At 47.2% G+C, this 23,829-nt stretch overlaps 3 protein-coding genes across 12 annotated transcripts in view; 2 read left to right on the forward strand and 1 right to left on the reverse strand.

The window, feature by feature from the left end:
• Nucleotides 1–11,031, reverse strand: part of fbxl17 (F-box and leucine-rich repeat protein 17) — a 72,539-nt gene extending 61,508 nt beyond the window's left edge. Inside the window, exons 1-6 of the mRNA XM_062562207.1 lie at nt 10,812–11,031; nt 9,038–9,552; nt 8,290–8,670; nt 8,022–8,144; nt 7,603–7,860; nt 7,316–7,447 (exon numbers count right to left, since the gene is read on the reverse strand). Of these exons, the coding sequence (XP_062418191.1) occupies nt 7,316–7,447; nt 7,603–7,860; nt 8,022–8,144; nt 8,290–8,670; nt 9,038–9,532 (1,389 nt within the window). The 5' untranslated portion in view covers nt 9,533–9,552; nt 10,812–11,031. The remainder of the gene's footprint in view (nt 1–7,315; nt 7,448–7,602; nt 7,861–8,021; nt 8,145–8,289; nt 8,671–9,037; nt 9,553–10,811) is intronic.
• An 811-nt stretch (nt 11,032–11,842) lies between these two features.
• On the forward strand, nt 11,843–13,670 carry prxl2c (peroxiredoxin like 2C). Its single transcript, XM_037482654.2, has 6 exons — nt 11,843–12,064; nt 12,362–12,430; nt 12,550–12,603; nt 12,686–12,791; nt 12,888–13,022; nt 13,098–13,670. The coding sequence occupies exons 1-6, from the start codon at nt 11,882–11,884 to the stop codon at nt 13,226–13,228; spliced, it is 678 nt and encodes a 225-aa protein (XP_037338551.2). The 5' UTR covers nt 11,843–11,881; the 3' UTR covers nt 13,229–13,670.
• Nucleotides 13,671–13,990: 320 nt separating this feature from the next.
• cdc14b (cell division cycle 14B) lies at nt 13,991–23,775 on the forward strand. Of its 10 annotated transcripts, XM_037482643.2 has the most exons (17): nt 13,993–14,348; nt 15,253–15,321; nt 15,480–15,570; nt 16,087–16,162; nt 16,390–16,482; nt 16,572–16,648; nt 16,744–16,810; nt 16,885–17,035; nt 17,121–17,351; nt 17,468–17,606; nt 17,855–18,020; nt 18,162–18,259; nt 21,350–21,397; nt 21,493–21,597; nt 22,227–22,395; nt 22,954–23,019; nt 23,108–23,775. In XM_037482643.2, exons 1-16 carry the CDS (start codon nt 14,240–14,242, stop codon nt 22,975–22,977), a joined length of 1,713 nt encoding a protein of 570 aa, XP_037338540.2. In that variant the 5' UTR covers nt 13,993–14,239; the 3' UTR covers nt 22,978–23,019; nt 23,108–23,775. The 10 variants fall into 10 exon arrangements, 9 of the variants coding, with proteins under 9 accessions (XP_037338549.2, XP_037338547.2, XP_037338540.2 ...); XM_037482644.2 differs by lacking the exon at nt 22,954–23,019; XM_037482645.2 differs by lacking the exon at nt 15,253–15,321 and having other exon boundaries at nt 13,996–14,348.
• Nucleotides 23,776–23,829: the final 54 nt, after the last annotated feature.

Below are 23,829 nucleotides of genomic sequence, written 5' to 3' on the forward strand. Positions count from 1 at the left end.
CCGAAGCCAGGCCGCCCTTAAGAAGATGGACAAGCTGAGGCTAACCGGCAGCCGTAAGTGGCAAGATGGACGCAAACAGAGATGAAGTTAATGAGAGCTCCGTAGAGCAGACCACACCGAGACACGACAGGAGATGAGCAGCAATGAGAAGACGACGACAAACGGCAAACATAGTGTACCACACAAAAGCAGAGGGGAAAGAGGGGGCCTAGAGCAGAAGCGTTAGGAGGGGGGGGGGGGGGGGGGGACCTGATCAGATCGCGACCTCGTTAACCCCAAAGTCTCATTACAGCAGCATTCTGCAGGCCCATCCTCTGTCACACCTTCATTAAACCCATCGACTCCACGCGCTTATTAAACACATTCATTACCGCCACTATTGAGCCGCCGCTCCCGAATGCATCACAGGGGCAAGGGCGGTGGGGGGGGGGGGGGGGGGACGTCTGGTGGAGGGTGGGGGGGGTGTACTTCCATGCAGACGCGCACCTTTCTGCATCTTATCAATCATCACTAATGAAGTCAGTGATGAGAGATGCTTCAGCCGCTCAATCACAAAGACACATGGGGGGTGGGAGGGGGGGATAAAAATCCAGAGGGAGGAGAATATGACTTGTTTGAGAGAGGAGGAGAGTGACAGGATGAGTAGAGGGATACGATTGAATTAAGCTAAAATAATAAAAAGGGAGGGAGGGGGACTTTTCTTCCTGGGCCGTTTTACACTTGTGTCCACCGCACCAGACCGACGTAAAGGTCATCCATCACCACACACACACACACACACACACACGTCCTGGCTCCGTGGCTGCTGCCGCTGCTTTGAATGATGACATCATTTCTGCCCTTCTCAAGCACTCAAGCAAAAGGAAAACTCATCACCGGAGAGAGGCGGAGGCGGAGCAAAGGAAAGAGCGCGCAGAGATTAAGAAGAGTCCGAGGCGTGAGGCGAGGTGTCGGAAGGGGCCGTGAATCATCTCGACATCCCCGGAGCCGGATAAACAGAGGGCCTCTCGAGCAACGCTCCTCAACCAGCGGCCCCGTCGGAGCCCGCCGCCGGCACTCGGGATTTAAACGAAAGCCAATGTTGGATTCTTTTTGCCCCTCACGTAACTTAATTGTCAAAAAGTCACCAAAAGCCTTCGTAGCGCGGTAACAGCTCGCAGGTTTAAACCAAAAGGACCAAAATATCACATTCAGAGTTGCTGTGATCCGTTTGAGGTGAAAGAACTGCTGGTTTAAAACAAGAGAGAGAAGGATTTAACACAATTAGCTCTATTGATTAGTTACTTATTAACTACAGATCATTTTCTCAGTGAATACTATGAGACATTCCACTCTCAATATTTTGGATTACGGGCCGATCATTAAATGTCTTTGTCCAAAAAGCAATCCAAAGGTCAAACATATCCAGTGCACTGACCTCATATCTGACCTCTGATCACTTGTTTGGCACAAACACACACACACACAAAATGGTCTGTAAACTTATGTTTTAAATGCCTTTGTTTCATCTGATGTGAAAAGACCTGAACCCAAATGTAATTTAATAGATCATCCAGGACAAAGAAAAGGTGTCAAATCACCACGTTTGAGAAGCTGAAACATTAAATAAAAACCTCTCTCAATTAACTAAAAATAAAAAGATAATTCCCAACAAAAGGTGCTCTCCTTTGTCAGGGCGTTCCCTCCACGTGCTGAGCCAGAGAGAAGGTGCTGAGCCAGAGAGAAGGTGCTGAGCTGGAGCGGAAGGGAAGGAGAAGTGGCGTCAACGTTTCTCAGGGCTTCACTGTGAGCTACGGGCGAGCACTGCATGACGCACACGGCTCCAAAAGAATATGTAGAACTCTCAGCAGAGGCATCTCACATATTCCCACAACAGAAGGTGAGAAGAATACGCTGGGGTTTTTGCACACTTTAATGTTACTCAGATCCGTCCATAAATGGCGAGTGAAAGGCAATGACATGGTTGTGCAGGAAAATATAAAGGGGTTCGTATCAACAGGTTGTGAGGCATCCTGCGGCCTGACTTTTAAAGAACTTATAGTATAAAAAAAAATGTTTTACACCACAGAGGAAACGCATAGTTATGGAATTTTTTTTTTTTAATTTAAATATCTAGCATTATCCTTTAAGCTGAAGCCTAGGTGAAAGAGGAACACTTGGCCTGTGCACTGTGGCGTTGCTGCTGTTCTGCAGTCCTGCTGCGCCCTCTGCAGGTCAGAAACAAGCTCGGGACGCCGACCTGCCACAGTGCACATTTCAGCAGCCGCGCACGTTTAGCGTTTGAGGAAATTGAGCGTTCGTACCAGAGCTTTGACTTTTTTTGTGAGATGCCGGCCTTTTCAATTCACCCAGGGGCCATTCATCAACGTTTACAAAGTGTAAACCTACCATCCCTTGTAATTAAAACACTAAACTATTTTTTTTATGCATAGGACAGTGAAGTTTGCAATCCAACATCAACCCGGGGTAAATAGTGTTGAGGAGGAAACACTGCAGCGAGGTGAAATACCGCTTTGTAGACTCACTGCTCAGAAGCCCACATTTCTAAGAGCAACCTTTCGCTTTCTTCTCTTCCCCCCCCCCCCCCTCCTTTAAAACCCGTTTTGTTCTGGAGCAGACGGCAGAGGGAACTTATCGACGACGTCTGAGTGCAGCCGGCTGTCCAAGTTAAAGTGAGAGCTCATTAATGCTTCTGATTACCTTCCAGGCAAAGGACGATCAGCAACCGCCCCCCCCCCCCACACACACACACACACACACACACACACCAACACACCAGCTTTTTGGGGACACAAATCAATACAGAGGCACTTCAAAAGAGTAATGAAGAGGAGGATATTGGAGAGAGGAATGTGCCGTTGGCTTAGACTACACACTGAGAATGTAAGCAGCGGTAATGGTGAATAATGAAACTTTAAAAAAAAAAAAATAGTTCACATAGTTTATTGCTTGACAAGCTAACCTCATGTCCTTTTTGCAATGAGTCAGCCACAGTAAGGGCTGCAACCCAAAATGAATAGGCGGGCTAGTGAAAGGTCAGCAAATTAAATGCTGATCTGAATTCCCCCCAAAACTAAAAAGGTGGAACATTGAAATTACTGCTCCTGTCAAACGGTCCACTTGTTCTCATGAAAAACAGATGACAGTTATCCATGTACAGTACCAAAAGTTTGAACACACGTTCTCATTGAAGTGAATGAGATGTGAAATGCATTCACGTGTGTGAATGCATTTTAACATCCATGTACATTTGTTCCGTTGACGGTGGACATGTACCACGGTCAAAATCTCCCGAACGAGCAAGAGGAGATTGTTTTGTTAACTGCTGTATCAAGTAAAAAAATTTTTTAAAAAGTGCTCCACAGTGGAATTCAGTCTATTCTCTTAGAAGACTCAGACAACCAGCTAATGATGACACTGGGGCATCAACATTTCTGCTTCAAGAATGATTTAAAAAAGAAAAAAAGGTGCACTGTGGAGGGAAACAAGCCCATATTTATGTTCAGGGTTACTGCTGAAAAACACACTCTTCATCCCTGAGGTCTAATAAACCACTTCATCGGAGCCACTAGCACACAGTCCTTTGAATTCATCCAATTCCAGAATTGATTTATTTTCTAACGAGGCACAGAAAGAATGAAAATGTGCTGAAAACTATTTTTCCTGAATACATTTTTTTTTTTAAGAATTGGGGAAGAAAAGAAATTTAAAAAAAAAAGGATGGACATTTGACAGACTAAAAAACTACACTTCAGTTTCCTCTATGATAGGAAAGCATGAAGTGTGTGTGTGTGTGTGTGTGTGTGTGTGTGTGTGTCCACTGCCATTAGCAGTCAACGCTGACTACATACATCTTGCAACATCAGACAACTCGTGTCTGAAGAGGAGATGGACACCGTGTGTGTGTGTGTGTGTGTGTGTGTGTGTGTTCACATGCATGCAGGCAGAGTGGTTCTATTTATCTCTAATTACAGAACAAAGTTTCCAGAGGAGATTCTAGTGCAGCTGGCAGCTATTCAAATCCATTGGCCCCCAAGTGTGCGCTGCTCACAGTGTTTTGACTAGGCCTGTGTGTGTGTGTGTGTGTGTGTGTGTGTGTGCCAGTTCATGTCAAAAAGGTCTACTCCGTAATAACTGACATCTATCATTATCCCTTCCTTTGTCATTGCTCTCCGCTAATCCGGCTAATTAAATCAGCTAATGTCAATACACAATTTAATCCGCTAGTGCATTTGATTGGACCGGTGGACCCTCGATGTCCTGTCGCCTGCAAGCAAAGATCTCCCTACTGACAAGCAGGACAGACAGCAATCAGAGGCCAAGATACACAGTTCACTCTGACAGTTTGTCTGACGTTGTTCCACAGAGAGACATAAAGACAGAGAGAGAGAGAGAGAAAAACATGGGATGGGAAGCTCTGATTGTACATGCAGAGTACTAATTACACTTAAATTGAGGTCACATGGTAATCTATGTTAGGTCATCTCCAATTTCACTTACATTTCCACATTTTAGACTAATTAAAACTCCAAATAATCAGAGACTGTGTGTGTGTGTGTGTGTGTGTGTGTGTGTGTGTCCGCGCGCATGCCATGTCTTTGAGATGAGGAAAATCTTCTCATCACATTGCTGGGAAATTAAGTGCTCACTCTCTGATTTCAACATGACAGGAGAGCAGATAAAGTTTTTTTTTTTTTTCTCCAGTCAAAAAATGCTTCTCTGGCAAAAAAAATTAGCGACACGGAAAGAGGGGTGACAAGAGCGTTTTGCAGAGTCCGTCCGCCAGTTAGTGGATGAAACAGAACTCAGTTAAAACTTTCAGTGATGGCGCTCCCCCCCCCCCCCTTGCAGAAAATTCAAGGGAAATGAGGACAAGGGGATTTTGCTATTCTTGCAGCCTTTGCCCTTCGAGGTGGTGGAAGAGAACAGAATATGAATCGCGGGGAGAGAGAGAGAGGGAGGAAGGAAGGAAAAAAGAAAAAAAAAACACTTCAGAAGATGAAAACCAGCCTTGAAAGGCAACTGGTGCGATAAAACCAACTGGGGCATAAATACTGGATGAAGAGCAGGAGAAAAGGCAGGGTAGGTGTCAAAATCCTACACCAGGGTCACCTGCCTCTCACAAAGCACACTCTTAGCCCAGGGTTCTCTGTAGCCCCGGGCGCATTTTTGGCCCCCGGGCTAACCAGCAATGTCAACTGTAAACAACATTTGGACACACTCGTCCCTGCTGGTGACATCCTCAGCCTTTCATCCTTTCATCTTTCGGTATGCTAATCAATGTCCAATCGCCTCGCCGTCTTTAGCTACCCGAAAAAAAACAACAACAACAACAGGTACTGCGAGCGATTTCAGGATTGCGTCACAGCAGAGCGACAAACGTATCTCAGCCCCACTCAGTCTCCAAAGTTTACAGCCCACACGCTAAAAAAAAAAGGGCAGGGGAACATTAGTGGAGGTACTACTACTACTAATGGAAGGGCTTGTGTTTCTAGAGGCTACACAAGCCTTCAAAGACCCCCCCCCCCCCCCCCCTACCCCACCCCTTCTGACCGCACACGAACACACACAGAGAGAAAAGGCCGTGCAGCTTTGTAAGTGAAACCACGACAACACGGAGCGAGAGAGAAAAAAAAAAAAAAAAAGAATGCTTGCTGGTGTGCACATGACGGTGAGAGAGAGGCCACACAGAAACACCCTGCAGCAAATCAATTATTCAATTTAGTAGGAGGAGGAGGAGGAGGAAGAGGGCAGATCACAGTGAATGAGAGGCTTATCCTCATCTGTGGTTGATCGGGAGACCGCGAACGCACCCAGAGAGGAGAGGAGCACAAACAGCTGAGTGAGTCACCTTACAGAAGCAGTACAATATTTATAATGATCGCATTGAAAAGCCAACAGCTTGTGTCGCAGGACATCAGTCCTAAGAAGTGAAAAAAACATCCTTCAGCGTCCGCGCATACTTCTGGATCTCGCGGAGCTCATTTCGAGACTGTAATTACCCACAAAGCAACACAAATGGGTTTCTTTCTCTTTTTGGCCGGAGTCGTTAAGGCCGTCACAGGGAACGAAAGAGAAAAAAAAGTATTTCTTTGGAACTTCGCCTTAATTCCTGCCAACCTAATGAAAACTTTGGGCCGAGAAACCGGAGCGCCCAGACATAACAGTTCCCTCGCAGGCTCAGCCCGTTTCTGACGACAGGAAGCTGAAATAGCCGCGAGGATCTCACGCCTGAAGAATGGCTGTCTGAAAAATGACACGGTCGCGCCGAAAATGTTATCAGTCGGCAATATTAATCTCTCACCTCGTGGTAATCGCCAATTTCATATACTATTAAGTTGATGAATGGGGTTTTAACAAACTGAGCTATTGTTAACAGCTTAAAGCGGGCTAATTCATCAAGGTCGTAATTACTCATTGACCGCAGAGGAGCTTCAGCAGTGAACAGTACGAGAGCAATAGTGAGAGAAAGACGATAGAAACAAAAGGGGGGAGAAACAGACTAGCCAAAAGACTGATTAAGCTCTCTTTCAGAATGAAATACTTACTATTTGTCATTCCCAATTGATTTGATGGGGGTTGGGAGGAGCTGTGCGCAACTGAGCTTTAGCATCAACAAGCCTGCTGGCTTTCTGACAAGAAGCAGGCTGCTGGAAGGCAGTTTTAATAAAACGGGAACACAGTGACATCTAGTGACGGTGTAAAGCAGTGTGTCCCTTCCTTCTGTACCTGATGCTTCTAAGAAAATGAATATGATGAGGGGCGGTCATTCCAATGCTCACGATTTATTAAACAACTCCGGCGAGAAATTAGTCATCAGACCGATCACGGTGTTGATCCTAAAAGGCTGTGTGTACGTACAAACATCTGGGTTTTCAAGAAAACATCCATTTCCATCATGAGGACCTCAAATGTCCGATCGGATTATCACAACGCCGCTGATTCTGAGAGGCTACACTGAAATGAATGAGTCTGTATAGCGATGTACACGTTGCATGGCGGTGCCATAATTGAGAGATAAGACTAACATAGCGGAAACCAACAATGAAAAAGAGAAAAGTAATTCATTCTTTCTGTGCTAGTTAAGATTGTCTTAAACAAACTTCACATTGCGGCAAACCCTGTTTGGCTACTACACCGATAACTTTTGATTGCTCTGACCAGAATACTAAACCGACAATGAACACATCGCTAAACAGAGACAGGGAAAAGACACTATTGGCTCCTGTTCGAATAGAAACTATGAGGCATGAAAAGTGAAAGAAATCAAATATAAGGCCATGTGTGGCGGGGGGGGGGGGGGGGGGTGACCTACCAGCTTGTTCTCTTGCAAGTAGAGTCTCTGCAGCTTAGGGCATCCTCCAGCCAAAGCCACCATTCCTTCATCCGTGATACTATAGCACTGTCCCAGGTGGATGTCCTTCAGCTCGCTGCAGTACTCTCCCAGCTGAAGGGAAAAAGGACACGCGTTGATTGAGCAAATGTCAAATGAAATACTTCCCTCTTCATTTGGGAATATAGACAAGAAATTAGGCAAATGCGTCAAAGATCTGGACATTCAAAAACATTGCTTGTCCTGCTACTCTGATTCTGACGCCATACCTTTCTGAGTGCTTCATCCGTCAGCTGGTCTTGGTTGCCAACGTGCACCTTCACCAGTAGATGGCAGTGTGTAGCCAAGGCCGACAGGGACGTGTCCCCGAGCTGCTTGCAGCGGTACGCTGTATACTTCTGCAGGCCTGGGCAGTGCGCGGCCAGGGAGGACACGCCGTGGTCATGGACGCCTCTGCAATCCGAGATGTTAATCTCCGTCACGTTCTGCCGCCGAGAGGCTATTTTCACCAGGAGATCGTCGTTTACCTTGGGTAACGAGAACAGGGAGGGGCAACGTGACGAGAGATGAAAACCAGTGGAAACATCATGACAGTGAAGAGTGTTCAAGGAGAAATCAAATAAAAAAATGTCCCAGAGAAGTGTAGTGCTCGACTGGAAAAGAGAATAGAGTCTTGCTATGTTCTTACTTGTTGTAAGCCACTGAGGTCGATCTGCTTCCAGAACTGGAAGTCCAAGCAGAGGTCCCTCCAGTACTTACAAACTAGAGAAGCACACAGACAGCGCTCCTTCACTGTCAGGTGGGATAGCACCTGAAAAGAGGAAGAGAAAAAAATAGAACTCCAGTCTAATAACAGCCACAGTCCAGGTGGAAGCATTTAGGGTTTTATCGTGTTCCCATTGTGCCAACAGTGATTAAAGACAAACAGCGCATTTAGCTGCTTGATGAACTCTGACCTTGAGAAGGATGGAGGAAGGCAGGTGGTTGATACTCAAGTGATCACTGCCGTCAGAACTTCTCCCCTGGCAGTCGTCGTAATGATGCCGGCAGCAGGGGGACGAGTCGGAACTGTGGGGCGAGTCGGCGTGAAGGCCCGGCCTGCAGCAGCCGTCGGCGGGTGAGGAGGAGGAGGAGGAGGAGGAGGAGGACGCAGAGGAGGAGGAGGGAAGTGGACAGCGGGTAAGGTGGCAGTGGCCGGTTTCAGAGTTTGAGGCGGCCTCCCCCCCACCTGCTTCAACTCCCCCGTTCTCCAGCCCTCCCTCAGGGGCGGCAAAGGCGCAGCGCGGCTGCTTACAGGGTGAGCACCTCTGCACCTCTGAGCACTTCCTCTTACACACCTGCACACCCACACACACACACAAAGGTTTTTCTTCAGGCAGGTTAGGGCAGATGTGAGTGTGCAGCCTTCAGATGTAATTGCAGCGTTGAAGAACTTCAAGACTCCCACACCACAAACATTGAATCAAAGCGGCATCACAAAAAACTCGATGTGTAATGTTTCCCTTTTAAAAGAATTTGTCTTTTGTTTGAGATATTTTCATCTTCTTTTTTTGTCAGCCGTGCTGCCCGGTCTGCCTAAATCCTAAGGCTACCATACAGTAAATAGTATTCAGCAGAGGTCAATCATGGCGGTTGAGGCCATCGGCACATTTTTGAATTAATACCAGCCACCGTGGTTTTGGCGCCCTCTGGGCTGCCACCTACCATCTCAGTGTAGTCACTGGGGCAGCCAGGCACGGGTGCGGGTACGGGTACGGGTATGGTCACGGACACCCCAGCAGTGCGGAACAGCGCCGGCGGTGGAAGCAGCTTGGCAGGGACCGCTGACAGAAGGCTCCTCCCTTGGCCCTCCCAGACGGCGAGCTCCCGCGGTGACAGCAGGAACTTGGAGCAGTCCTCGGGAGACGCGAGCGTTGCGTAGTGCTCGGCGAGCTTCGAGGCAGCCGCCGCTCCAATGCCGACGCCACCCACGCCGGGGACGCTGATTCCTGTGACGCTGTTGCGGCTGCACGTGCTCCCGTTGGCGCCGGCCTCCAAGTGGTCGCTGTTGTCGTCGAGGGCGCTGCCGCTGCTGTGGACAATGAAGCAGAGCATGCAGGGCAGCTGCAGGAAGCAGTTCCTCTTCTTCTTCTTCCTGTGGTGCAACTTGCAGGTCCTTTTCTTCAGGCGGTAACCATTTTTCGAGAGAAGATGGCCCATATAGATGATTCAAGGAGACTCTGGAACATACAGGAGTCAATTAATTAGTTAATATATACAGTACATATATTCAGGACTCGTCGGGTGGCATTGAGGATCACAGCAGAGCGGGACTGGGTTTGTTTATTTGTATCCTTTATCGTACAAGTGTCAGCCTAATCAATACCCAAGTTTTAGTAGCAATACCAAAACAAGGCTTCTTTCAGCACTTTTTAGCGAAACCAGCCAAACATTTCATAGGATTGAATGTGCTAACACAAGCAACAACACAAGAACTTGCTGACATAAAATGTAACATTATAATAAAGTTGTAAAAGAAAATATTCAAAAATGATTCAAGTAACTTTCAACCCTTGAGTGTTTTCAACACTGAAAAACAATGAAGTCAGTAGACAAAGTGTACTGAAGTTCACTCTATACCTCAGTAGTGTGGTAGAGAAAAAGAGTAAAAATATACAATATATGTACACAAACATTTGTAGCAAAACAAATATTGTAATATAATACAAATAATTGTAAAATTAAAGACGAGCATTAACATGTAAGGGCCAATGTCAAGTTCTTCTTCCAACAATATTTCTCGAATAAAATATGAATGTTGATTATTAAGGGAATAAAAAACCAATATCTAGTTGCTCGTTATTCTAGTTTTTTTTTTGCATTTTCTGAAGTGTCAAGGCCAATCAAGGCATTTCTATAGAAACATCTGGAAGCACAAGCGATGCTGATGAAGAATGAGGGCGGGCGACACTGTCTTTACGCGATGTAGTACACATGACCAGTGCACAGCGACCACATAGCTTGACACCATCATTAAACAATGACATCATTTAGCAAAGCCAAAAACGGAACGCAACAAACGAGCAGCACGCGTTGCAGCCCCACTGAAGTAATCGTTTCACCTGCTTATCGCGTGTTTAAAACACAGCTATCGTTGGCCACGTTTCGGTCCAGGTGCTAAACAGGTTTGCATATTTCAATGCTTTAGCGCAACCAAGAAAATCAGCGATGCGTCGCGTGATTACAGCAGAGTTCAACGATGTAAACATTGAACAGGTGGTCACGTGTGCATACACGCACACATATATTGATATAAATGTATAACGCTATACATTTAACTGGTATGTGCAACGTTGCCACCAATGGAGCAACGCACTTCCCCGCCTCGTTTAGAGAAGACGGTTCGGGTGCTAACCCGGTTCTGCTCGCTGAGACAGGCTAGCTGGCCCCATCACCGGATGCTAAGTTAGCTGTAGCTCCAACATGGGACACATCTCACCACTTCACACGGTGCCCCGTCGCGCCGTACGCTGCTCGCATTATACATCCACGCCGCACGGCCACGGCGAGTGCGGACAAGTCCCGGCAGGAGAGACGTTCGGGCGGGAACGAGCCGCGGCTGAACTAGCGACGTGTTCGCCCAAACAGAGGCAGCTCTTGCTCGGGTGCTGCTGCTGCTGCTGCTCGGCTGTGGAGGACAACACTTCCGCACCGAAAGGGCAGCGGGACGGAAGCCGACGAGGACCGACTCGTAATGCGTCACGGGGCGCTGGATGACCCCCGTCAGGAGAAGTAGCGACATAACGTTAACTGTGAGTGTGTAAGAGGTTAACTGGTTATACCACTTTTATTATATCAACGGATATTTTTAGCACATGGTGAATATATTTAAACACAGCTACTGGTGTAAGGGTTATCTTGGTTGTGGATTGAGTCTTCAAATGTTGTTTTCGATAGGTTTATTTTCAACAGATCATTGATTGAATATTATAATTAAATAAACATATTATACGTACATGCATTTGCGTACAAACTTTTATCGATTCAAAAATAAATAAGATGAACTGCAATTGCGTGGACGGTAATAATACTATTAATAACAATAACTATTTACATTCCGATAGACATATTTACAACACTTAATATTCAGCATTCGAATGTCCCCACTACCATCATTTGAGCTAATAGAGGATGAAAACTGACTACGAGGTACATTATGGGGCGTATCGACCCATACGAGGGAATACAAAGATGACCTCGGGAACTATTCTGCAAGTCTGTTAATGTCACACATTTATTTGTACAACCCAAAATTTTAGAAATGCACCTCTTTTTTGACCTTTTGTCAAACATTCATATCTACTATTGCTTGACAATTCAATTTAAATGACATTTTCATCTCTCTCTCTCTCTCCCTCTCTCTCTCTCTCTCTCTCTCTCTCTCTCATACAGACACGCACACACAATTTATGGGCGTGTAACTCTGCTCTTCAAGGCTGAACGGAAGCTCCCAAAATAGCAATGAGTATTCGGGAACCCTGGTAAAAAAAAGAAGAAGCAAAAGAAGCAATGGCTGAAGCGGTTTCACCGATAACTCGACAAGTAACTAAAGAAACCCAAGAATCCGGGACCCCATCGGTCGAGTATGGTCTTGAAGACGTCGAAGACTGTTTGGTTTACGACCGCCGCGGAGTCCCTGTTCCTTTCAAGAACTTATATCAAGACAGGAAAACGGTCATAATTTTCGTGCGGGTAGGGGACAAATAACTTTATTTGGTTTAACCTTGCTGATGACTCATGGGCTCCCGATCCCATAGGAGGACCATGTTTAAACCAGATTGAGCCTCGTAAAGGTCATAAACAACAGGTGAGCATCAGCATCGCTGTTCATATGCCCCAACAGCTTCCCCTGCCTTCGGTTGGCAATGAAGAGAGAGTATGTCCATAGGTGAAGACAAAGGGATGACACATATTGTGTTGGATGAGAGTTTTAAATGATGACTTGACTCGTTTTTTCTGTAACCCCTTTGACGCATTACGTTCCTGCAGAACTTCCTGTGCTACAGCTGTAAAGAATATGTGGAGGATTTGAGCAAAATCCCCAAAGAAGCACTGGAGGTGAGTCCCGGTCCCTCTGTCCTGACAATTTGACATGCAAAGTGGGGACAATAGTTCGGGGGGTAACTCTTGATTATTGGACTCTGGAAACTCCAACTTGCAACGTGTGGCCGTTGTAGGATGCTGACATCCGACTGGTTGTGATCGGTCAGTCGGCTCATCGTCACATTGAGGTAACTCTAAGGGTCATTCATGTGCGTCATTTTGGTCATTTGCTCCTGTATATCCTGCTGATTTTGTTTTCAATCTCTCCAGCCATTCTGCTCGCTGACGGCGTATCCTCATGAAATATACGTGGACCCCGAGAGGTGCATCTATCAAAAGCTTGGAATGAAGAGAGAGGAGAAATATACAGAGTCAGGTATGCAATAACAGGATGAGCGTATACACCCCCCCCAACATATTCTGACACATGGGGAATTGAATCTGTGTGTGTTTGTTTTATATATATATAAAGGCCACCGAAGCCCCCATGTGAAGTCTGGTATCTTCATGGGACAACTGAAGAGCATATGGAGGGCGATGACTAGCCCTGCATTTGACTTCCAGGGGGACATGCATCAACAAGGTGGAGCAGTCATTGCAGGACCCGGTAATGCCTCTCTCTCTCTTTCTCTCTCTGCCTATCTTTCTCTGTTCCTCCCTCACTCTGGTGTTCTCTCGACAGGCCCCCGGGTTCATTTTTCCCCTTTTGACATGAACCACCTGGACCACATGCCCATCGAATGGCTCCTGCAGCTCGCCGGAGTTCATCAGACTCTGGACTTTGGCAGTGAGCCGAAGATCGTTCATGTGTAGCGAGCTGGACTGCAGGAAAGGGCCTCGTCCCACGTCGCTGTCGTTATTGGCGCGCATGCAGGGCTCGTGCACGTCAGTTGCTTGTTCAGTTTACAGAAAGAGTTTGGGCAACGTCATTCTCTGTAACAGATGTTAGTGTCTGGACATTTCAGGGCCCGTTGTTTATCGTGCCTGCTGGCCTTCTGAAACAGTGGGAAAGTGTATTCCTTTACTTTATTAGTTTACAAAAACCATCATAACTCAATGTCTCTTTATAAACTCTATCTTTTAAACATAGTTTTGAAGCCAGTAAATTAACTGAGCAAACATGTTGTGGCGGTGAAAAATGTGAGGTTTGGTGGAGAAAAAAAAACACTTTGAAGTTTCCCTTGGTCGTGCCTGTGTTGAATGATGTATGGTTAAGTGTGTAAAGGGGAAATAAATGAATTGGTCTATTGTTTAACACATTTTCTACCTTTTCCATCAGCGTCACGGTATTATGTCTTATGTTCTAATAAGATGGTTTGATGCAGCACATGTGAAAATAGTTGGTTCACTGGTGTTCCTCGTAAAAGTGAATTGATATTTCTTGGCTGCATTTTTCTTGTATCCTTATTTATACTCCAAATTGCACGTTAATTACGCACTCATTTCAAAAATGACACATACACACACACACACACACACACATTAGGACTACATTCCCCACGTTGCAGCGGCTGCACATCGACCGTGGAGGGTGGGCACTGAACTCCTAATCCTGATACGTCAACATGCAGTGGATTTCCGAGAGGAGAAAACCTGCCCCTCTTCACAGACGTCACCACCGCCGGAGAGCCTGGAAGCAGACAACGAGACCTCGGTTGACACACGCGCGCACGCACGCACGCTCAGTTCCAGATCATCAGACCATGCCACAATAACGCAGCACCACTACGGGGATACGCAGCCGCACTGCGAAGCGAACAGGGGGCGTGGGAGGGAGGGTTTGCAGCCCACTGGGAATGTCTACCGTGCGGACCTGAGGACAACATGAAGCGCAAGAGCGAGAGGAGGAGAGCCGAGTCGAGGAAAAAGCGCTGCGCAGCTCCGGGCGGCTCAGAGGCGGAGCCAAACTCTAGTATTTACACTGAGATAACAGGTAACAGGGCTGCGCGCGGGCTGCGGGGCGAACCCGGACAACTTTTAGCCTAGTTGTGGGAAGTGTGCGGGAAAGCGCTGCGTGGTGACTGACCGCGGTGTGTGGAAGGATTTCTTGTTTTTATTTTGCATTTTTGACCTAATATGGCGACACCCACATGCCGTTATAGTGAAGGCAGCCCCGTTGGCAGTATGTGCACAGGATGCGCAATACTCGCAGCGGGGTTTTGCGTTTGTATGTATTTTAGAGAAGGAAATTACAGCATAGCGGGGGGGGTTCATAAACTGTGCATGGCGAAGGAACGACATGCTCGTGCTTAAAGGTCATCGTCTTCCCGCTGTCAGCGCCGCCCAATGCAGTTTTTAAAAAAATATATTTTCCATGGCGTTTTGCTTGTAGTTGAACGTCTTTGCGCAGCTCAAATCTGAGAAAAGGGACGTTCTCTGAAATGTGAATCACACATCTGATTGGCCGAGGGGTCCCCCTAGCAACCGCTCGGGCAAAGTTCCCGGGGCCTATCGTGTGTCTCAGTTTAAGAACTTTAAACTGGAAGGGGCGCGGTGGAACCCGACCGACGGGCGGCTCCTCCAATCACGTAGCGCCCCGAATCCGTCGTATCCAATAGGGTCCCGCGCTACACCAACAGGGAGGAGTCGAGTGCAGAGCTTTCCTTTCTCTTTTTTTTGCAGTGCGCACTTGCACAACCTACTCCTTCCCTCTTTGGCTGGTAACTTTTCTTGTCCCGTAGAGTTAAATCAAGTGCAAACATTTTACTTTTAACCCCAGCTTTTTTTTAAAATTTAATTACCGTCTTACACATTTTAAATACCTCTCGAAGTGTTTAACTCAGTATGCGCAAGTCCTCGTGAAGAAAATCGACGTCGTACGTTTCTCTGCCACACAGTCATGTTCAGAAAAGTGGGCAAGATGACCGCGGACGATGTTTCGTCCAGATCCATTCCGTTCATCCAGGGTGAGTCGCGAGAAAAGACACGCGAGACGAAACGTCAGCTGCAGACAAAGAGGAGCCGAAGTGAGGAGACGACAGGACGACCAAATAAAGGTTACCAAGTTAACGGCCTCGCTATGCGACCCCCCCCCCCCCCCCCCACCCCCTTCCTCCTCTTGCAGATCAACTCTATTTCGCCATACTAAAGCAAAAGATCAAGAGCACGGCCGACCGACACTGTTTCTGCGTCGATGAGGAGCTGGCGTACGAGAAGTAAGTTGTGTTGTGTGTCTGATGCGCTTTTGGGACCCTGACCTTTGACCTCCGATCACAAGGATTCTAGCATTTGGTTGCACGAGTGATCGCGCGCGCAGGGTTGTTGTTTTCCTCAGATGTCACATCGGCATTGATGACATTTAAGACCAACGTATTTTTTTGCACTAGTTTAGATTGAAAGGTCTTGTTGTTGCTGTTTGGATTATTTCTTTTCTCGAAGCAGTAAGTCAAGTAAAGGCAAAAAAGCAGAACCTGGCTTTTTGATGATTGATGGCGCCAGGACATGGAATTACTTTTATATGAAATACATACAGAGTTTGCACCTTTTCCCTGTATAAATGACCCAGTCTGACATAAAATACTTCCAAATATAGTCTTTACACTTTCAGTCTGGAGTGACAGAATTTTTTCTTGTGAAACCTCCCCAGAGACCGTATCAGGCTGCATGAAAAGCTCCCTGACACACTCTCGTTCTTCTCCCCAAACCCCCCCCCCCCCCTCCCTCTTTCTCAGCTTCTACGCGGACTTTGGTCCCCTCAACTTGGCCATGTTTTATCGCTTCTGCTGCAAGCTGACAAAGAAGCTTAAGGTAAAGCAAACCCGCTGCTCCTAATCTCCCTGCCAGAGAGGCTAGAAGGCGAGACCCCCGGTCCATCAGCATCTATTTATACCTGCAGTGGGGAGCGCATCCGTCAACATGTTGCAGTTACATTTATAGCCCTGTCATCCCTGGCTGGTGGTCTTCTCATTCAATAATAAAGTCAAATCAACCATCTCGCAACAGTTCACACGTTTGCTCCGAATGTCTCTGCACAGTCCATCATGCTCTCGAGGAAGAAGATCATATTCTACACCTGTGGCGACCAGAAGAAACAAGCCAATGCCGCCTACCTCATCGGCTCATACGCAGTAAGCGGCGCTCGAACACGCGCGTTACACGTAGCTTGTGTGCGCGGAATGCAGGAGGAATTTGCTGATCGTGTACCTGTATTCAAAAGGTAATGCATCTCAACATGATGCCCGAAGAGGCCCACAGTCTGCTGGTGTCGAGGAATTCAACATACATTCCATTCAGGTGACATTTCTCTGTTTTTACATTTCACGTTTGACTTGGTTCCCTATTTCGAGAGGAGGAGTTGTGCTGATGTCGGTGCATTTTATATGTTTCAGAGACGCCTCATTCGGAACCTGCATGTACAACCTGAACATCCTGGACTGTCTTCGTGGTGTTCAAAAGGTACGTCCCTTTTTAAAAAAAAAAATTTATTTACGTGGTGCCATGATTGAAATGACCATCGTCGCGTCCACCAGGCTCTGCAGTACGGCTGGCTCGACTTCTCCAACTTCGACGTGGAAGAATACGAGCACTACGAGCGGGCGGAAAACGGAGACCTGAACTGGATCATTCCGGGGAAGTTCCTCGCGTTCAGCGGGCCTCATCCGAAGAGCAAAATAGAGAACGGTAAGTGATGGTTCATTTTTATTTCTTTTTTTTTCTTCCGATGTGGTTTCTAATCAACGCCTGACCTCCCTCGGTCTCGCCGCAGGCTACCCGCTGCACGCTCCCGAGGCCTACATCCCGTACTTCAGGAACCACAACGTCACCACGGTCATCCGACTCAACAAGAAGATGTACGACGCCAGGCGCTTCACAGAATCCGGCTTCGAGCACCACGACCTGTTCTTTGTGGACGGGAGCACGCCCAACGACGCCATCCTCAGGAAGTTCCTCAACATCTGCGAGAACGCCGAGGGCGCCGTCGCCGTCCACTGCAAAGGTCGGACCGCGCGTGGCAGCTGCTGACGGGGGGGGGGGGGGGGGGGGGGTCGTCACGATGCTTCTACTCTCTCAAGCTGAAGGCCTGACGCCTTATTTTTTCGTTGTTCCTTTCAGCTGGTCTGGGGAGGACTGGCACTCTGATTGGCTGTTACATGATGAAGCATTACTGCCTCAGCGCTGCGGAGGCCATCGCCTGGATACGGATCTGCAGACCGGGCTCCATCATCGGGCCTCAGCAGAACTTTGTTGAAGAGTGGGTGTACACCGATTTTCCAAATCGTATGCGTCCGTCCTCAATGTTTCATGTCTGTGACTAAATAAGCAACAGCAAAACACAACATGCAGCGCGCTGTATTCGTTGTCATGGGCAGTCGATGCCACAACTGTCGCCTTCAATGTTGCTCAAATCTGATTGGTGCAGTACGTCAATACGTCCTCGTCCAACAGAAAAGAGTGTTATTTGAATTCATCGTTTTCTGTCGTGCCGTGTTTCTACTCCAGCAAGCAGAACAGCCTGTGGGCAGAGGGAGACGTCTTCCGGGAGAAGATGCAAAACGAACGCGAGAACGGCAAGGCGTCTGTCACCAGGATCCTGTCCGGTGTGGACGACATCAGCATCAACGGGAGCAACAAGAACCGGGCGTCCAACAAGGAGGAAACGGACCGGGTGAGGAGGAGTCCTTGCTGCACCTTTAGGCGTACAGACCATGCCGCAGGATCTTTCTCCACTATGCAGTCCAAGTGGTTTTTTGTTTTGTTTTGTTTTTTTTGCACTTTGTCTATTTGCAGCCGTCTCTTTGTGTTCCAGTACGACGACGATGAGGAGAGAAACGGCCTCACGCAGGGGGATAAACTGCGAGCCCTGAAAAGCAAGAGGCAGGCCAGATCGTCCTCGGGTTCTCTATCGTAAGTAGCCGAGCGATGTGGTCCCCCTCCAACAGGGGGCCGCATCTCTCCTCGGAGCGCCAGGCAATGTCTCACAATCATAGGCCGCTTGTGATCTTGAAGCGGTGCGATCTCTTAAAGACGAGGGGATTTTCAGGGGGGGGGGGTTTTGCGGTTCCTCCTTCCCTCTGTGTTTTATTCAGGGCGAGCCGTCCTTTTGGGTCGGGTTTTATGCACGGTCAACCCGTCGGGGCCAATCGCCGACTCCGATCCCTCCTCGTATTTCAATAACACCGTTTCTGTCCCCCCTGGTCCTTTATGAATAAGTGTCGTTACATGCAGATCATGTGTAATCCAGCTCCTCCCATTCTCATCTAAGTCGAGGGAGTAGTGTGACAAATGGTAGAGCGATTGTACAAGTTGTTTGCAGGATTGGCTTTTGACACGCAATCTTCCAATATCCTTGTCTTGCATTATGTTGTGGTTTGGATTTAGAAAGGCACAAACGATGAAGGAAGTTAACTCTTTGATCTGCAGGATTGGTAGTCTGTACATCATTTAAAGGCCGAATCGATAGAGCTCGATACTTGCTAATGCAAGCTATTTATAATGCAATTTTTTTAGCTTATTATATAAATTACTGGTACAACCCTGTGCAGGTTTATTAAAGCCTTATACTGTGATGATGTAATCGTTGCTGCACAGATAAATGAACGGAAACTACTGATCAATCAGGCATCCACTTTGTTGTGACGTGGTTATGCTTCTTTCTTTTTTTTTCCTCCTTTCAAAATATCGTTTGTGCCGTGGAAGCCGTGGAAGGTTGCCTGTCGGCGTGGCCAGATGTACCCATGTGGCCTCTGGCTTTTGTTGTCCCATGTCAGGCAGGTGGTAGCGTTCTGCTGCAGCCTCAGGGGCGCGGCGTGGCCGCTGTGTTGCCCGCCGTTCAAAAGGTAGCAGGGAGAGAGAGGGGGAGAGAGGGAGTGACAGAGGGAGAGAGGGAGTGACAGTGGGAGAGAGGAGAATCAGACAGAGAGGATGTGAGGTGTTGGGCGATGGAGGTAAGTGCACGTCACTTCTTCCCCTTTTTAACTGACAACCTCTTCCTGTAGAAACAATTGCTGTGCCAGTGAACGGTATGGCTGACTTTTTAACGCATATTTTTTTGTTACTTTTCTTTCTTTTCTGTCTTCCCCCCCGGACGACCGCGTGGTTTGACGCGGTTGCGCACCCAGTGGATGCATTGCATTTCCGCGGTCGGCATCATCGTCGTCGTCGTCGTCATCATCATCATCATCATCTTCCCCTCGTAGGCCGATCCGCTTTTGATATCGACGCTTATCCCGGATATCCAGTGAGTCACAGCAGAGCTCTACCGGCCTGCTGTACTCGCCGACAACCGCGCCAAATTATTCAACTAATCGCGCTTTTACAAAAGATCCGGATTGGTTGAATGAAATGTTGTCCGGCGCTCGGCTCTGCACCAACAGCAGCTTAGCACGTCCCGGAGGGCGGCGCTATCAAGGGAGACTTGGACCTCCTTCTGATCCACAGTAGTAGCAACTTTAAATGTCAATTTTTGGGGGGCGGGATGGTAAACTCGTGCTGATCGTCGCTGCAACGCAAAGAATTCTTCTAAAACGTCACGTGTGACGAGAGAGTTGAGGGCGGCCGGATTGGTCTGCTGTTTAGGATCAGAACAACGGGTGTATGGAAATGTTCCCCTCCTCCCTTTCCATGCATGGCAACAGGCATGAAAGCCGCGGACATGCACGCATGGACATGCCTGTGTCAGATCTGTTTGTGTTTTAACGTGTTATTATTAATGTTGGGCAGGGTTCATTGTCGATTCCTTTTTTTTAATTTTTCCATTGCTTTTGTGACTGGATCAGTGTACATATGCCACCTGAGCCTTGTGTGCTCCGTCAGGTTTCTTCCTATAGGGACCCCCTTTTTGTGGAACAAAATTGGATGATGGGATAAATAAAGATGGTGGCGTTTTTAGAACAAAGCTGCCGTTGGTATATTATTATTTAGCAAGAATCTCTGTTTGGTGATATTATTAAATAATTTGATTTCATAGACGTAAACGTACATACAATAACTTTTATACAACCAAATCCCCAATATTGCGTATTGGCCTCTAGAATGTCCCACAAAGCGAACCACCAAGTCACGAAGGACGAAAAAAAAAAAAAAACCCTGCTGCCACGAGCAAAGCTCTGTGAAAGTTGTGTGATGTGATCCAGTCCCAGTGGAAAAGCTGAACATGGGGGGGGCTCTGTGTCCTGCCCGGACATCTCCTGTCTCTCCTTCCTCTTTTTTTCCCCCCCCCTCCCCGTTTGCTCTTGTTGGATCTGTCCTCCTTTCAGATGGCTGGTAGCCATGCTGCTCTCCTCCCTGTGTAGCCTTGCCCTGTGGTGGATTGTGTATGGCTTCCCTTCTTCCATCCTGCATTTCTGTGTAGACGGCTTAGGATTTCAATGAGCTCTGCCGCCCGTCAGCCCCACTCCTCCCCACCCCCCCAAAAAAACCTGTCCTGCCCCCCCCTCCCCGTTTCTGGAGCGCTAACTGAGAATGCTGTAAGTGAGGCTCCAGTCTCTTTTTCTTTTTTTCTATTTTGAATACTCCCTAACCCAAATCCAAAATTTGTCTCTGCAAGAACAGTCAACGTAAAGCTGATGAGCAGAGCCCGTTTTTACAATTCAGAGGCTCCTGTCTCGTCTTTGTCCCCATTCTCTGTACACAGGCCTTCATTTTGTTATCCAACTGTTTCCATCACCGTGTCATTTTTAACCATCATGCTTTGCGTGTTATTGTGTTGACTGGACTGTTAAAAATAAAACGCTGTCAGACATTCAAGCCTTTTAATTTAAAGCTCAAGTTCTCTTAAATCTCTAATTGCATAGCGCCATCCACTGGCTTCTTCTGGTATTACTTGGCTTTACTAATCCCACCTGGCTGTTGAAGCTGCAGTAATGATCACTATCAAGATGACTCAAACCTGTCTTTAAAGTCTTTTAGCCCTCCACCCTTCCTTGTTAGCGTTTTGTGCTCTGAGATCACCGCCGATCAACTTTTTCACCCCCGTTACTTTTTTGTTTTACGCAGACAAGAAGAGAATAAGATTCACACCAGGTCGTCATCGCAGTCTCTCAGGTAACGTTTGCAACACACACACACGCACACTCCATGCCTAACTGCACTCTGACCTACAACGTGGCTGGGGCTAATGACCTTTGTCCCCTCTGCAGCAGAGCCATATTGCAGGCCAGCGCCAACCCCATGGCTCTGTCCGACCAATCAGACAGCAGGAAGAGGACCAGGACCTCGCTGCCAGCCAGCGCAGTAGAAGAAGGGTCAGTGGCTCTACTCGCAATTCACGACGGACCGGGCGCATTGTCGGGGAGAGCCGCACAGGAAATAATGTCTTTAGCATTGCTCCGCTTAAAGATGATATAAAAGACATAATAGAATGAATCTCCCTGTATCGATTAAATAAGATCATATCAAACATCTGATTGGCTTCAAATTGGCCACTCGGATCAGAAAAGACATTAATATTGATTACAATCGAATAAAAGATGTTAAGGGGTGAGAAAAGCTTTTTGAAAGTTCCCATGGTCCACTGTCCAGATTTCAGCCATCTCCCCGTCGCCTTGCTCGGTTGTCATAGTGATGGCTGAGATCATGTGATTTAAACATGAAACTTTGGTCTTTAACAAATGGTTGCAGATTTACTGATGAAAACTCAAAAAGGTTTAACCCAGTCTCGAGTTCAGATTAGTCAGTTATTAAGCACTTTGATGTTTTGAATCAATTCCTTTTTCCAGGACCGTTATAATATACTATAATATCTGCTAGGTCCGACCTGCTCGTGATGCGTTCGCACGTAAACCCAGCACACAGTTGAAGAGCAGCCAGAGAGGCTACAGCCACTCGTGGGCGCTTGTGGACCCGAATTAACGGCTTCCCTCCTCTCCGCCAGCTCCCTGTGCCACACCCGGCTGGTCAGGTCCTTAGGCAACTTGCATGTAGCGGCTGACGACAGGGACCCAATGTGTTGGGAGCCAAGCGGCGGCCGTAGAGACGCAGCCAGCGCCGCAGCCAACACGGGCCCCCTCGTCAACTTAAACATGGCACAGGGGCACCTGCAGGCAAGCTTCCCCCCCCACCCCCACGTCGCTTCTACGTCATTTGGGCGGCTGATCGGCGTAAACTCCGCGGCTCCCCGCTATCCCCTTCTCCTAATCACTTCCTGCTCTCAGGCTGGGACGCAAATGTCAAGTCTTCAATGCAGATCATAATTTAAACCATTTGGTTTTATGTCTCTGGAGGACAACGTCTGTAGAGAAGTCAGACACAAGAACATTTCAGCATGAATAAAACACGCTGAAACCAGTTTAAGATTTTCCACATTTATTCAATTGTGGACTGTTAATTAAAACTTCATTGTTGCTATGGCTAAATCATTTGAATCCTAATTAACTAAATTCCGACGGTGCAACCCAGCCATGGTTTCTTCTTTCCGTACACACACACACACACACACTATATTCCAGTCGATCTGACCTGGCTACTGTACCTCTCCCAATAAAACTCCCCGATGCTTCCTCCTCCGACTGGCTGTGGGCTCTACTGCTCGCTGTGCTTCCTGCCTCTTACTTCTGCTCATGCCTAATGCGTTTCTCACTTTTCTTTCTTAAACACAACAGACGCACAGTCTCCAGAGGACGTAAAGCTCGCAGCCCTTTGCAATCAAAGCGATTTTCTAGGCCATGGTACCTATCGCCATTTCAGTTACGTTTACCGTTTGTAAACAGTATGTAATGTAAATCATATTCTGACCTTTTCTCTTTCTCTTCATAGTCACTCCATACCCAAAGCTAGAGCTCCTCTACTCCGGTGAGCCTGTGGATCTGGAAAAGCAACTTCTACACAGCCGTACTAACGTGTTAAAAGTTTGAAACAAACGATTAGCTTGATGTGTAAATCAGTTATAGAGGGTTACCTGTAAGGCACTTACATTTTTATACTTTTAACACATTATGAAACTGAGTTTTCAATCATTGCCTGGTTGTTCCTACTTGTTGTAGCATGCGCTTTTAAACATCAGAGCAGCATGTGAAGCCGATCGAGGAACATGAATTGAGTTACAAACTAATTGTAGCTGGATTTGACCAGAAGGTAGGCGCGTGAACCTGGCCCTCCCTGGTACAAAGCCACTTGCCTTGGATGACGTAGCGTGCTCATGTTGCTCTGTCATCATCTAGCAGGCCATCACTTGTGAAGCTTATATGCTACTGTATTCAGAGACTGTAAATATGCTCAGTTTGTATTTTTTAAATATTTTGTACTAGGTTTGAATCATGCTATGAAAAGTCAGTGGTCCTAATGGGGCTTTGTTCCAAGTCATGTTCATAATCCACTGAAAACATTTGCTTTTAAACAATCTGACTTTTTAAATAATGTACTCCAAGTAATTATCTGGCTGTTGGTCCTTGTACCATGCAATAAATTAATTCAAATGTAACGTTTACTTTGCTTTGTTTCCATCTGCCCAGTTGCATTATTGACTCCAAGGGAAAGAT

Source organism: Pungitius pungitius, chromosome 5 (genome assembly GCF_949316345.1).
Source record: "Pungitius pungitius chromosome 5, fPunPun2.1, whole genome shotgun sequence".
Lineage (NCBI taxonomy): Eukaryota > Metazoa > Chordata > Actinopteri > Perciformes > Gasterosteidae > Pungitius > Pungitius pungitius.